The sequence below is a fragment of the Gavia stellata genome, chromosome 2, assembly GCF_030936135.1.
Source record: "Gavia stellata isolate bGavSte3 chromosome 2, bGavSte3.hap2, whole genome shotgun sequence".
Taxonomy (NCBI): domain Eukaryota; kingdom Metazoa; phylum Chordata; class Aves; order Gaviiformes; family Gaviidae; genus Gavia; species Gavia stellata.
Genome location: NC_082595.1, coordinates 23630481 through 23644798, shown reverse-complemented (window position 1 = coordinate 23644798; position 14318 = coordinate 23630481). Strand labels below are relative to the sequence as shown.

The 14318-nt window shown below is 42.5% G+C and overlaps 1 protein-coding gene across 1 annotated transcript; it reads left to right on the top strand.

The window, feature by feature from the left end:
- The first annotated feature begins 1069 nt into the window (after nucleotides 1-1069).
- SULT6B1 (sulfotransferase family 6B member 1) lies at nucleotides 1070-7634 on the top strand. Its single transcript, XM_009821780.2, has 7 exons — nucleotides 1070-1277; nucleotides 3921-4033; nucleotides 4282-4371; nucleotides 5274-5400; nucleotides 6060-6154; nucleotides 6444-6600; nucleotides 7504-7634. The coding sequence occupies exons 1-7, from the start codon at nucleotides 1076-1078 to the stop codon at nucleotides 7632-7634; spliced, it is 915 nt and encodes a 304-aa protein (XP_009820082.1). The 5' UTR covers nucleotides 1070-1075.
- Nucleotides 7635-14318: the final 6684 nt, after the last annotated feature.

The window sequence follows — 14318 nt, the reverse complement described above, 5'->3', positions numbered from 1 at the left end:
GCTCCCCTGCGGGCTGGGCAGGCCCCGGCGGGGCGGTTGCTCAGTACAGTGATGGCGTTGGGTGCAGGTGGCAGGCTTTGGCTGCCGCCGCTTGCCCTCGGTTGCCCCCTTTGGCTGCTTCAGCAGGTCTGGCTTGCCGCCACCTTTCCCTGCTGCCCCAGGGGACCCGCTGTCCTCGCCTCGCTCTTCCAGCAGTGAGCTGGCCACCTGTGTGCCAGCCACAGCTGAGAGGCTGGGCCCGGCCTTGCTGCCCCATGTTGAGGCTCTTGAGCAGGTACCCCCTGTTAGGCAAGGGAGCAAGCCTGCGCTTCAGTGCTGCTCTCCTGCAGCTTCAGCTGGTGGAGGAGCTCCTCTGCTCCTCCTGGGGGCCGCGCTGGTCTGTCTGTCTTTCTGCTGTGGGAAACCAGCTAGATACATAAGGCTTATGGCTGTTAAAAAGGGATCCTAGCTCTATCGTGAGGGTGTTGAAAAAACCTGCACCATGCAAGATTTCAGTATTTAATTGTCTTTTTTAACCTGAAAAAGGGCATTAGTGCAGACTAGCTCCCACAGTGGGTATTTGGAACCTGAAATGGTGGCATCCGTTCCCCCTCAGTATTGTTCTTTCATGGTTTTGATTTTATTGTTTTCTATTACTCACTATCTATTTCTCTTAGCTCATAGTATGGGGCTGACCGTGTTGCCGAAATAAAACCTCTTGGGAGTTTTATTAGGGACCTTCCTGCCTTTGTGAGATGCTTTTTTTTCTATTAGTATTATGTAAGATTAGATACATTCTGCTGCTCATTCTTATAGGGTGATTGATTTTCCAGTTCTCTTTTACCCAGTGGTGGAGCTTGCAAGTATTACTTGCTCTCAGTGGGATTTCTTACTAAAGTAATTCCTCCTCTGTAGGTTATAAGTGGACAGGATCAACCCAGCTTCCATTTTCAGGAAGGGAGGAGAGAAAGAAGCGTATCAAATTCAGGGAAGGGCAGAAGTAATGTCAAGGATTTCTATTCCACCACTTAAAAATGTCTGCGTAAAGGTACTTAGTGCATTAGACTAACAGTTTCACACCCCAAAGGTGGTAAACATGGCTGAGGATAAAAAAGCCTTTGTTGATGAGATAAATGAAGTGTTGGCCAAGTCTGAAGGGTTTACGTTGAAGGATCTGCTGTTCTCCTACCGGGGGACCCCGTATCCTGTCACAGTATGCAGTGAGGAAACTTCCCAAGCCCCGGAGAACCTGGAAGCCAGAAGAGATGATATGGTGCTGGTGTCCTACCCCAAATGCGGTGAATACATTATAAATTGCTTGCTGTAGTCTACAATACTGTAACTAGCTGACACAATAAGAAGGAAAACCAACTGATTGTGGTTGTATGTTGTGTGAGGATATTGGGCATTTCTACTACAACCAGAGGCAGCAGGTTTTTGTCCTACTTTATCTTAATTAAGCAGTCTGTTGCACTGCTTTTTGATATGGTTTATGTTTCTGAAAGGAAAAGAAGTTTTGGTGTCCAAAGATGTTTTTGGCTGAAGAAGTGAGAATGAAGTACGCAGTTGTTTATATATCAGTCGGATAAGACAACTCTGCTGGTATGATAAACTATTCTGAAAAGCATGTTAGTAATGTAGTGTAGTGTACAAAAGCAATAAAATTATGCATTAGATGTTAAGGTGTAGAAAGTGACATGGCACAGCATCTTTACTTGCAAAATTACTTTCTTCGCATTATTCACTATCAGCGTTGTTTTTTGTTTTGTTACTGCAAAATGGTATTGACTAAGACATACTGGAAGTCTAAATCTTTTAGTCGGAGGTTTGCAGGAAGGAGAAAAGGTGCAACAGGAGCAGTGAAAAAACCCCAAACAACAAACTAGTTGATTTTGATCAGTTTTATTAAATGTCAATTGTGATATGGTTGCTTACAAGGAAGGGATGGGTTTTGCTAATCTAGGAAATCCTGTCTAAGCGTATGTTCCTTCTTTGAGACCCAAGCAGCAGCAGCATAGAGTTGTCGGAGAAACTGTGCGTCCAGGGAAGGATTTCATTGCACTAGCATGGTAGTAGGTGCGGTCAAGTTTGGCTCTAACCAGAGAGTCCTAGGTCAAGGTCTCATTCAGCACATAGAATTGCCATTGGTTGACGAGTTCTGATCTGGAAAGAAACTGTGGTGTATTTAGGGGCTTAAGAAGTATGCCTGTAGTGTTTAGGGTGAATTTATAGCAGGACAGGACACCGAACCAAGAGAAAGAGATGGTGAATACAAGAAGAGGGAGCTGGCAGGAAATGTGAAATGTGCATCCTTATTTTAAGGAGCCTGTAATTCCGTTGGGTTTGGGTCCAGAGTTCTGCTGGACCCTATGAAGACCTAAAAGGTCATTGTCGTAACTTGGCACTGGCTTTGATTTCTCAGAGTTCAGAAGAGTTCAGACATGGAGTTATGATGCAGATTGCTTCTGAGGTTTAGTAACTCAGTAAACCTCGCCTGCTCAGGGAGAGGGATCAGTAGATAAAGAAAGAAATCTCACACTGTTAATATCGGGCAGTTTGCGGTAGGTCAGTAGGGGGAAATTTTACCAAAGACCGCTGCCAGTTGTTCAGTAGGAGAGAGAGTACACAGCTCCCTGTGGTTTGCCAGGGAATGCAGCACCTTGTTACCTGGCAAGCACTGCTGGAAAGACATGTACGGCAGGTTGCACAGAAGAAATGGGAAAGCAGGAGGGAAAGAAAATGCTGCGTTTGTGCAGTGCAGTTACAATCTGCAGGTAAATCTTTTGGAATTTTCTCCCATTTGGATGTTTGCTCTTATACTCTTAAACAGTGCTAAATAGATATCTTGTCCTAATTTCCTATAGCTTGCAAAGTGGGGGGGGGAAAGGCAAGAGAGGAGGATAAAGAATGAAAAGGAAAGATTATCTGCCCCAGTTTGAAAACAGAAGGCACTTCATATAACATAGTGTGGAAGTTATTCCTTTCTGGGAATAACTTTCCACTTAAAGCATGAGGTTAAAGCTATTTGCATTGGGTGTTCCCTGTTAGTGCCTCTGGCAGCTGTGTTCACAGGGGACTCGCAGCATGCAGGAGGCGGCCGCAGCTCCATCTCCCTGGGCCCAGTGGGAAGCCTTCCAAGAGACTCCCCACAAGGACGTGAGGAGTGTGCTGCGGGCTAAGGTGAACACGCTGTTCCCTTGCTCTGTCCTGCCGGCAATAGCCAGAGCATCAGTGGAGCAAATGTGATTCCTGGAAACCTTGGGGAAGCAGGCACCACGGCATAGCTCCAGGAGCTGGCCACAGGCTCATGCTAGAATGGGATGTGGTATGAGAAAGGCTTTGCTGCAAGATCCCTTCCAAAGGGTGAGGAGTGGGGAGGGATGCAGGTGTCCAGTGTGTAACCACTCTTCTAGCACTTGTTCTGGCATGCACTTTATGGAGACAGCAACAGGCATAACTAGGGGCAAGCACTGGCAGTGACATTGAATAGAGGACTCCATTTTGTCCTTGACCCAGGGCAGTAGAGAGAGGCAGACATTTTCCTCGGCAGAATGAGCGAAGCTCCTTGCTCATTCTTCCCTTCTCCTATCCAGACCCTTCCCAGATGTTTATCTGCAAATGACAGGAAAGCTCCCATTATAGTTTGTCACTGACTGTTTTATGAATATATTAAAAAGATGTTAAGTGCATCGTTGAGTCAGTTCTGCCCCCAGTGCTTTCCACATACCAGTTATAAGTGAGCCAAGAAGTGAGCCAGGTAAAAGCTGTTGAGGATCTCATTAATGGAAAACATTTTGTTTATAATCATTTGAGAGCTTTAATATTATTTGTCATTTGATGACTGTCTATTATGCTGAATTAAGCCATGTAATGAGAAGGCTCTGAGATCTTATATAAACCTCTGATATGTTTTATTTTGTTCTCTGGGTTTCTTGGTGCAGGTGTGAACTGGCTTATCCAGATTTTAAGTGATTTGATATTTACAGCTATCCAGAGTAAACCTGTAAGCACAGAACTGTCATTTATTGAATGTGGAGATCCAGATAAATATCAGGTTAGTAAAAAGAAACTATTGACCAGTTAAAGTCTGTTGTTTACTCTCTCTTGCACCCCCGCACACAAGTTATTAAAATGAAGTCATGCAGCCAGTAAAGATATTTCTCCTGAGAGAGGAAAAAAAGATAATCTTGGGTGACTAATGCCTTTTGATTAGGGGCTGTTTCACATAAGGGACTCTCACAGATCATTGCTGCACCCATGTAATAAACCTGTTCTCACTTATGGTTCTGTTTATTTCTAAAGAGGATGAAGCAGATTCCATCTCCAAGGATTTTGGCAACACATCTGAATTATGATTGCCTCTCCAAGTCTATTTTCAAGAACAAAGCCAAGGTGGGCTTTTTTCTTTTTCCAAGAACAAGCCTCATCTCTCTGACAGCACCGGCATGCAAGAGTAATTTTGGGGCCACATCCTTTTCTTGCGCCCAAGCAGGTGGCAGTGGAGGAAATCAACTGTTGCAGTGCTCAGAAATGGCTGGAGTGTCACGCTTTCATTTTTTATGCTGCTCTTTTCTGTGCACAACTGTGGTGGGAATGAATGTGGCAGCAGTATTTCTGGGACATTGGCCATCTCCTTGCGAAGAGTCGCACTATTAAAACTTTAATACTTCTGGTACTTAGTCACTGAACAGTGAGTGGCAGATACATAGCACTTAAGAGATGTACCACAGATGAAGGAAATAATTGGTTAAGGGATGGGGATTTTTTCCATGTTTCGTTGGTATCTTTTTCTGTATGAGACAGGAAAAAATGTAATGCGTATAACAAACAAATTTAATGTGTATAACGTGTTTTCAGAAGTGTTTACACTTCTCTGAGGATTACAGTCTCTTAGGATTTCAAGAACATTATTGCCATGCTTTGAAAAATGGGAGGTGATTGTAACAGCTGCAGTTTCCTGAAGGAGAATCAAACAGAGCTTTTCCTAGCAGGTGGCTGGCAAATGATTCCTTAACATTTCCCAGGTCTTAGGGAGTTATGGGATAGTATTTGATGACAGTATTACAGTTTTGCTAGTTGCCTCTTTCTACAATTGCTTCATGACATAAGCAAATCTTAGAAGTGGTAACAAGTTCTTTATTATGATCACATTATAAATTTGTTCTCCGTGCCTTAACTAATAAAATATTTTGTAGCCCCCAGTATGTTATTGGTTGCAGAATGTTTGGTTATACTCTCATGTTGGTTGCCAGGAGAAATAAGTGATCTAAAATTGTTGACCTCTTCCACTCCAGATACTAGTGCTGTTTCGAAACCCTAAAGATACAGCTGTGTCATTTTTCCAGTTCCACAACAATGTGCCAAGCATCCCCAGTTACAGTTCCTGGGATGAGTTCTTCTCAGAGTTCATGAACGGGAAAGGTATTGCTATAGTCACTGAATGTAGCTGAAGAAGCAACAGAAAAAAAATGTTTAAAAGCAACTAAATGGGGCCAGTGGGAAAACAGCTGTGTCGTAATTAGTTTACTGATGGCCGTACGTCATGATAAAGGAGGCAGCTGAATGCCAGAATGGGGAGAATGTCCAAAAGATGCTTTGCTTCTGGGTATTTTGCTCTTCCAGGCAAGGGTGAAGGAGTTGCCTGGCAGCTTAACAATGGCATTGAGTCAAAATTCTGCCACTTAGTGGTGGAGGAAATGCTACAGATCTGAAGTGGCAATGAAATGACAGTTTGTTGTATTTACTGTTTCTGCACAAACACCTCATTAGGAACCTAAATTTTAGATTTAGACTGATGTCTGGCTTTGGCTTTTAAGAGATGTTTAAATGGCTATATAGTAACAGAGGGGAAGCACATAGTGAAATTCATATTTCTGTGTGGAAGCCGTTTACCTACAAAAGTCCAGAGGAAGCCTCTGTCATTCTGTTGTACAGTACAGTACCACAAAAAGGACAGGCTGTTCCATTTTGTTTGCATTAATGTAACCAAGAGGCAACAGAAGGCAATTCTTCAGTTGGAGAGAAATAAGTACCCAGTAAGAAAAGAAGGTCACCCTGATGCTTTTTTCTCTTCCTTACAGTTGGCTGGGGATCCTACTTTGATCATGCAGTCACCTGGAACAAACACATTGAGGATGAGAATACTATGATCATAATATATGAAGACCTGAAAGAGGTAAAGCAGATGCTGTGTACTGACAGGCAAAACACATCTGAGCCCATTCCTTGAAATCTGCTGAAATTAACAGCAAAAGGCACAGGTTTCTAAAAGAGCAAAATCAAGTTGATTTTAGCAACAAGTTGAGTCTGACTATACATGAGCTGAGCTCCAGTGTAATGCAGAAAACATACTGTGAAGGAAAATATGTATTGTTAATAGATGATGGCAATGCACGTCCCAAGTGGGTAGCTCCTTTTTCAGTGGAAGCATATTGTATGTCTCCCTTTGACTCTATTGCTTGCAGAACCTGACTGCCAGCATAAAGCAGATAGCTGAATTCTTCGGATTCTCCCCAACAGCAGAGCAGATCCAGTCCATTGCAGACAGGGCCACTTTCCAGGCAGTGAAGGATAAGGCACAGGAGACTCATGGTGCTGTTGGCTCAATTCTTTTCCGCAAAGGTAAATCTGTTTGTATTTTGCCAGGGTGGTGAGTGATAGCACTGCATCTTGGGCAGACAGGAATTTGGATCAGTAGATGGTTAATCTTTCTGTATAATTTTCAAGGTTTGGAGTTGTTTAAGAAACACTGATTTAGGATGCTGCCCCTTGATTTCATCACAAGGGCCAGTACCATTCGGTAAAGCCCTGTATAATGCGATTAGCATAAGTGCCCTACAAGTAGCGCACCCTTCAGTTGTGGTATGCAGTAAGCACCAATTAAAACAAAGAAGAGTTTTATTTTGGCTTTTGTGAGTACTGGGAATAGCCTGGCACTCAGTCTACTGAGTGCCTCCACAGATTTTTCTTCTTGGGTTTTCTAAACAACTCTTGTGATTGCCTGAGAACCTCCATCAACATGTAGAATCCAGACACTCCACAGACTGAGCTGTGTCTTTTAGCCATGGATCAAGCTAGAGCTTTAGACTCGGACAACCTCAGACTGAGGGCTCTCCAAAATCTAGATTAAGGGTAGACTGCAGCTTAGGGCAGCGTCTGGTTGCAGTGCACAAAGCTCTTGCAGTTAAAAGCCACGTCTTTGAACTTTCTGGGTTGGTTTCACAACTGCTTGTCATCTTTTCTGGTCTTCTGCAGCTGTACAAGGCACTTGTCAAAGCTATGAAGGCAGACCAGTAGCTTCCTGTGTTTGCTTTATGCTCACATTCTATTGAGGATACCAAATATAAGGCAAAGATAAGAGCATATTCTTGGGTCAGAGATTCTTTTCTTGGAGAAAAAAAAAAAAAGAAAACAAGGATTGTCCTGAAATATGATAATAGGAGAGAAAAGGTAGTTTTTTGTTTTAAATCATACTCCTTGGTCCTTACTGTCAAGGGTAATATTTTACTTTTCTCTGTATTCCAGGTGTTGTTGGAGACTGGAAGAATCTTTTCACTGGAGCTCAGAACCAGGAAATGGATGCCAAATTCAAAGTGTGCTTAGAAGGAACTAAGCTGGGAGCAAAGTTAAAATATGATGTGTACTGCAAGGCCTGAACCTCCTTCAGGTCACTAAAGCTATCTCAAACAAACCTGAGGTTCCCTGTAAGCTTTACATAGACACTGGAAAAAGCAGCAATGTTTCTTGGATATTCGCCTCAGCTGTACCTGCTGCAGCAGTAGGTGAAGATCATTGCCAAGCAATTAATAAAAGGAAGTTCAAAAGGCTTTGCTTGAGGATAATGTTGAAACAGGAGCACTACTACCTATTAAGGTAGGTTGCCTTGAATTACTGATAGATCAGTAATAGCCAGCCTGTCCACTTAAACCGCCATATTTCTCAGTTTAAGGTGACAATGAAGTATTCCAAGGCAGTTCAAGAGGAAATCCTATCTCAAGATGCTAAATAGGCTACTTTTAAGTTTTTACACCTTTTGACCAGCAAGGTTATTTAAGCTGACATTGTTTTGCTATCCGAGGGAATTTTTTGTAGGTGACATTCTTAAATTCCTTCAATCTGATCTGCACATTCTTCTCGGCGCATATTCATATACTCAGTAATTGCCAGCTAATGACTCGTGGGTGTGAGGGAGGACTGATTTTTTTTTGCAGCTTTTTGTGTGTTGTAGGTTCAATGATGTGGTGACGTAACAGAGAAGAAAGCTAGACATAATGTCACCAGAGAAAGGGAGAATTTGTACCTTCCTCAAGCACTTAAGCGTATTCAGAATGGAAAAGCACCATGAAGTGCTTTGAGATGGTGGCATTGAAGGTCAAATCCAGTAGCCTGCAATGATTGCAGCTATCGACAGCAGCTAAACTAAACAAAAGATTCAAACCCAAAAGAAAAATTAAACTCCTCATGGTGGAAAATCACCAGTCATATATTCTTTCAACCATACGTATAGGGAGCAATTTTGGATATATTTTCCATTTGTATATTTTATACTTTATATATGTTTTCCCTTTTATACTTTTTATTACAGAACTCAGTAAAACTTGAAATGGTATTTTTGACACACAACATTTAAGGAATATGTTGGACCATTCACCTTCTAAAGAAGAGGTTTTTTCTCTCCCTGACCACAGTTTTGATTTAATTTTTTCTGTATTTGTGACCTGCTTCACACTTACCATTTTCCAGCAGTTGTAGGTATTTATGATGTGTACGTTTATGGTAACTAGTAAATGCTACTCTATTAGTACTTTTGTCACCTCCATTTCCCTTATGAGGTGTTCAATAACAATCATAAGGCAGGAAAGTATATTAAAATGATATTGAAAAAGAGAAATTGGAGGTCTTTTCAGAAAAGAGAAGCATGTGAGGTGAGGCTGCACCTCAAATCCTGTGTTCAGTTTTGTGCCCCTCACTACAAGAAGGACATTGAGGCGCTGGAGCGTGTCCAGAGAAGGGCGACGAAACTGGTGAGGGGTCTGGAGCACAAGTCTTATGAGGAGCGGCTGAGGGAACTGGGGTTGTTCAGTCTGGAGAAGAGGAGGCTGAGGGGAGACCTCATCGTTCTCTACAATTGCCTGAAAGGGGGTTGCAGAGAGGTGGGTGTTGGTCTCTTCTCCCAAGTGACTAGCAACAGGACAAGAGGCAATGGCCTCAAGTTGCGCCAGGGGAGGTTTAGGCTGGATGTTAGGAAAAATTTCTTTACTGAGAGAGTGGTGAGACACTGGAATAAACTGCCCAGGGAAGTGGTAGAGTCACCATCCCTGGAGGTGTTCAAGGAATGTGTGGATGAGGCATTGTGGGACATGGTTTAATGGGCATGGTGGTGTTAGCTGATGGTTGGACTTCATGGTCTTACAGGTCTTTTCCAACCTTAATGATTCTGTGATTCTGTGAAATGTATCTTTTGTATGCAAGAGATGGCTCCCTTGTTTGTGTTCAGGGTGTCCATAACCCAGCCAAAAAGGAGAAGAATTCTAGTACTGAATTATAATACAAGTAAAATGGGATCAAAGCAGACAGAACTGAGCTCAATTTTCTCATTTACAAAATGTGAGCATTTCATATTGCAGCATTATGCAATACATTAATTGGAAAGATAATGAATGTTGAATTACAATAGAAGTGCTGTAAAAGTACAGGGCAGATATGACATCCACAGGAACATCAAGTAATTTTTTTCTGAGAGTAGGCTGGCTATTAGAAAGGATGCCAAATGGATTTATAATGAAGGGGGACATGAAATACAGTCATAGCAATCTTGTTATGGCAGCAAATGCCTGCACTTGTATTCTATGGTTTTTTTTTTATTAAAGTCCTAACACTTTGTTCTGAATTTTGGCTCAACGATCACCTTTGGTGGGGGTTAGCACCTTCTGTTTTACTCTTAACACACTGCAGAGCTTGGCAATGTACACTGGAAGTGTTGAAATGAGACTGTTCAGTGATTGCTACGGATGTTAATATTGTCAGGATTGATGCAAAGGAGAGAAGTAGAGAACAACAACATTATGAATGAGAGCATACGGTATCAGTGCTGTGTCTGAGTGCATTGCTAGAGTACTCTGGTAAAATGTTATTTACGTTCAGATGCTTATGGTCATGGATACAACTGTGCTGTATTGCTATTGTGCTTTGTAATACTTGTAGATGGGATAATATGAAGTATTAGCCGATAAAATATTCAGTTTTCATCTGAATGGAAAGTTTTTTGTATGATCATTTGGCTTCTGCAAAAATTTCAGAGGCTTGAGGAAGATAGAAAATTAGTCTTTGACTTTGCTTAAAACGTGAGGCAGTCAGCAGCAGTCAGAAAATGAAAGGAGCTGGGAAACTGCTGTCTTGGGAGGCTTGTGCACTTGTGAATAATATAAGCTTATTGACATATGCTTGTTGGGTCTCCAGCGAGTTCCCTGCTGTTTTGCATTTTACAAGCCAGTGAAGCTGTTTTCATTACTACAACACTCATTAGCATTCCTGCAGCAGGTAAACAACTCATAGTTTCACTATTGTGTATTTCTGACATATCCGTAGGCAATGAATTTATATTCAGAAGAAAAAATGAAATAAAAGATAGTCTTAGGCATTAGCCACATGTCCCCCGAAATGTTAAAAAAAAACCCAACAAACAACCAAAAATAGAGTGCTTATATTCTTCCCTCTTATTCATTTCTTTTCTGCAGGCACAGAGAGTTTTCTGAGTAATGTCTGCATATGACCGGGCCAGGCTCTTCTTTCATTCTTTGGGTGAGTATTTATGCCAACTACAATTCTTCTTTTTTTTTCCGGTCTCCCAGCACAATCTACCCTGTTTTTTCCTGATGCCATGGAATCTTTTTTTTTCCTGACTGTTATTTATTTAGAAAACTGTTTATTTTTCTTCCTTTTGTTTATTTCTCTTTTTTTTTTTTTCCTGGCAAGCTGTTCTGTTTGTCTTCACTTGCAATGTGTAAGCTTCTGGACACCCACCGTCATGCTGCTGTGGTACCAGAGGCATAGTTAGCCATTTGTGCATCACCAGAGAAAAGTTACCTTAATATTGTGGTGCTGAGGGAATATAAATAGAAGCTTTATGCACTGAGGCTGTAAGGTGGTGAGACCTTATGCCAGCGGGCAAGGGGGGGCCCTGGGGGGCCTGTCTGCCCCTGCCCAGGGGAGCTGAGGCATGGCCTGGGGGAGGCTGCCTCCATCAAGGCACCATGAAGTAGTGTCCCTGTTAAACAGGGCAGCATTACCTCAAGAGGACGGGGCATTAACTAGAGTAGGACAAGGAGCAGCGGTGGAGGCTGGGCTTCCCCGAACCTCAGTCCCTTCGAAATCGGGTGGGGATGCCTGGCAGTGTCTTGTCAGATGTGAGCCCAGGGCCCTCACAGCTCTGAGGGGAGGTTGCGGAGGGAAAACCCCTCTCGTCTCACCTCGCCTCGTCTCAGGGGCAGTTGGAAAGCAGGGTCTTCCATGGCTGCCGCAGCCCACTGGCCTGGGGCTCTCCTGCTACAGGAGTTTTCTCTCTTGGGCTGTCCAACGCTACACAGCCTACTTTTAAAGGTGAGCAGAGTTGTTCTCCCGTGTCTGAAAAATATGGTTCAGCTCTCGGACCGGGCTGGGGCAAATACATGGGGGAGTCAGTTCCCCGCCTGGTGACCGATGTCTGTTCTACAGACTTCTTGTGCTGGCCTGCATGGTGTGAGCAGTCGCAGGGCGGTGGTAAATGCAATCCCTCATGCTTTCTAAAGGATTTTCTAGCGTTAAAGCCTGGCTGCAGTCTTACCAGAGAGAAAAACATGGCATGGGAGGCTGTGGGGGAATGGGAGCACAAAGCAAGCGAGTGTGGAAAGGAGAGTGGCTCTGAAGTCTGTATGTGTTTGATGTGTGTGTTCCCTATACAGCCAGAGACTGTAATTTGGAGCAGAGAGCCTTGCAAAGGCCACCTGTACGGTGATGCCTGTGGGAAATGTGTGTGCACTACAGACCCTCAGCAGAGCAACAAACGTGTCCGAGCACTGGGGTTTGCTCAGGACTCCTGTTGTCATACTGTGGAGCACAATATTCATGGTGGAGGAGTAAACAGGGCAATAAACAAGCTTCTGTGGTTATCAAATGTGAATGTCTCCGTGGCACTTAATTGCTTTTGCAGGCCATTTTATGCCTCTCCGGCCCCTGTGCCCTGACTATTGCCATTTTAAATGAGCAATATCTGAAGCACAAGAGACAGAATGTGTATTTTATACATGGGTGATTTCAAAGTTTCTGTGCAGTGGAGGACGGGCCCTCTAGGGCTCTCTTGGGTTGCATTTTTCACTGCCAGTGTTTTGAGTGATTTATGATATAGGACCATACAAGTGCTTTGTTCACAAATGAATTGTGTGCTGAAAGCCCAAGTGCTCCAAAAGAGATGAAAAATGTATTAATATAGAACGACAACTATGTCATGTAGTAGAATAAATATAATTATTAACTCCTGTAAATACAAAGCTGTTTGCTGGCATGACAGACCCTCCAGAATAACAATAACAGAAGTAGCCTGAGTTTGCTTCAGAGAGAAAACTGCTCGAAGTCCAGAATTAAGTCAAAATCACTGAGGGTAAAAGGAAGAGACAAGACAGTGTTAGCTCAGGTACAGCAATGCTGCAGCCTTTCAGTGGCACAGAAGCGAAGGTGGATGCTGACACCCCAAGGAAAGTGTATCAAAGGAGTCAATATGACAAATCACAGTCACCGAGTAAGGAGCAGTCCCACAGGATGGATGCAACAGGCTTGAGTAATCCAGCTTGCCAACCTTGAGCCAAATTGTGGCCCAGCGGCCAAATGCAATGTCAGTGTATCCTGAGGTGAACATGGGGTGGTGCCATGGCGCTCCACCGTGGGGCTGCTCATGGGCTGGGCTGCAATATCAGTGCACTGGAAGAGTAAAGTGGTGAATGACTTTGTTTTGGAGATGGTCTAGAAAATGGTGGCTGTTATTTGCATATTTAAATATTGACACATGCACTCACTAATCTTTTTAATGGTAAAACTTAGTGTAATTTGATTGTGCTCTGGGGTGTTTATACATAGATCACTTCCTTTTAGAAATGGTTGTTTAGAATTACATGAAATATGGTATTGCTGGGGTTCGCAGACTTTTGCTGACTTCTATGAACGTAATAGTTGGCATTTAATTATGTGTGTAACTAATCCAAAGCAATACAAGGTTTTATAAGGATAATTGGTAAGTTGTCATGTAGGTGGTTTCTGTAAATGGCTTCATAGCATTTAGAAGGACAAAAGAAATTGCACATAAATAATACGTTATTAGAAATAAATGGGTATGCATTTATTCATAGCATCAGAAATGGACAATTCAGCTCAATGGAATTCTTCAGAACACTACAGCTACAGTATTTGCATAAAATAACATCTGAAATTTGTAGTTGGCTTTGTTTCCTGTTTAGAATGCCTTATGTAATTGCTACAGCAGTCCCCTTTTGAAGAAATCCATTATAATTTGAATTATGTTAATTCTGATGCTGTGAATAATTGGCCATATATTCAGTAAAATGAATTTGGGTTTTTGGCCCCTTAAACATGAGTGAACAATCTTATGGGGTCACGTGCTTAACATCTTTGTAGCCATCTTTTTCTGGTTTATCCTATGAAGTTTTTGCATAAGAATGTCTTACAATTAATTCTCTAATTAGGAGCTAATTCTCTAATTAGGAGCTAATTAGGAGCTTTTTGGGACATGGTTTAGTGGGCATAGTGGTGTTGGGATGATGGTTGGACTTGATGATCTTAAAGGTTTTTTCCAACCTTAATGATTCTGTGATTCTGTAATTCTGTAAATGGGGATGGGGAGAAAGTTTAGACCTATATTTACCTTCGGAGAGCATAGCTGGATGGTGGGGATTGTTACAGCAAAAAAACCTTTTTTTTTTCCTTCTTTGGACCATAAATGTTATCTGAAATTAAATATAAGAGAAGAGCAATGCCACATTCAGCTCTTGGATAAATGCTCTCCGTAGAAACAGCTGCTGTTGTGACATTGGCATCGGTTTATTGGGGATGAATTTGACTTTTTAAGTGCTCTCCCATGTGTATTGGAAAATGCTCCAAGTCCCTTTCTATTGAGGGGAACAGGGGGGAATTCATATTGTGCTCTTGTTTCGTGCCATGGGAACATAGTTAAGTTGCTGAAGGGCTGGCACTGGTTTAGTCAGTATTAGTTTTGTTCTATCATCTGTTTCATTACCAGGTTCAGTCAAAAGTAATATATGAAAAGACCTATCAAAATGCTCTTCAGCAAAACA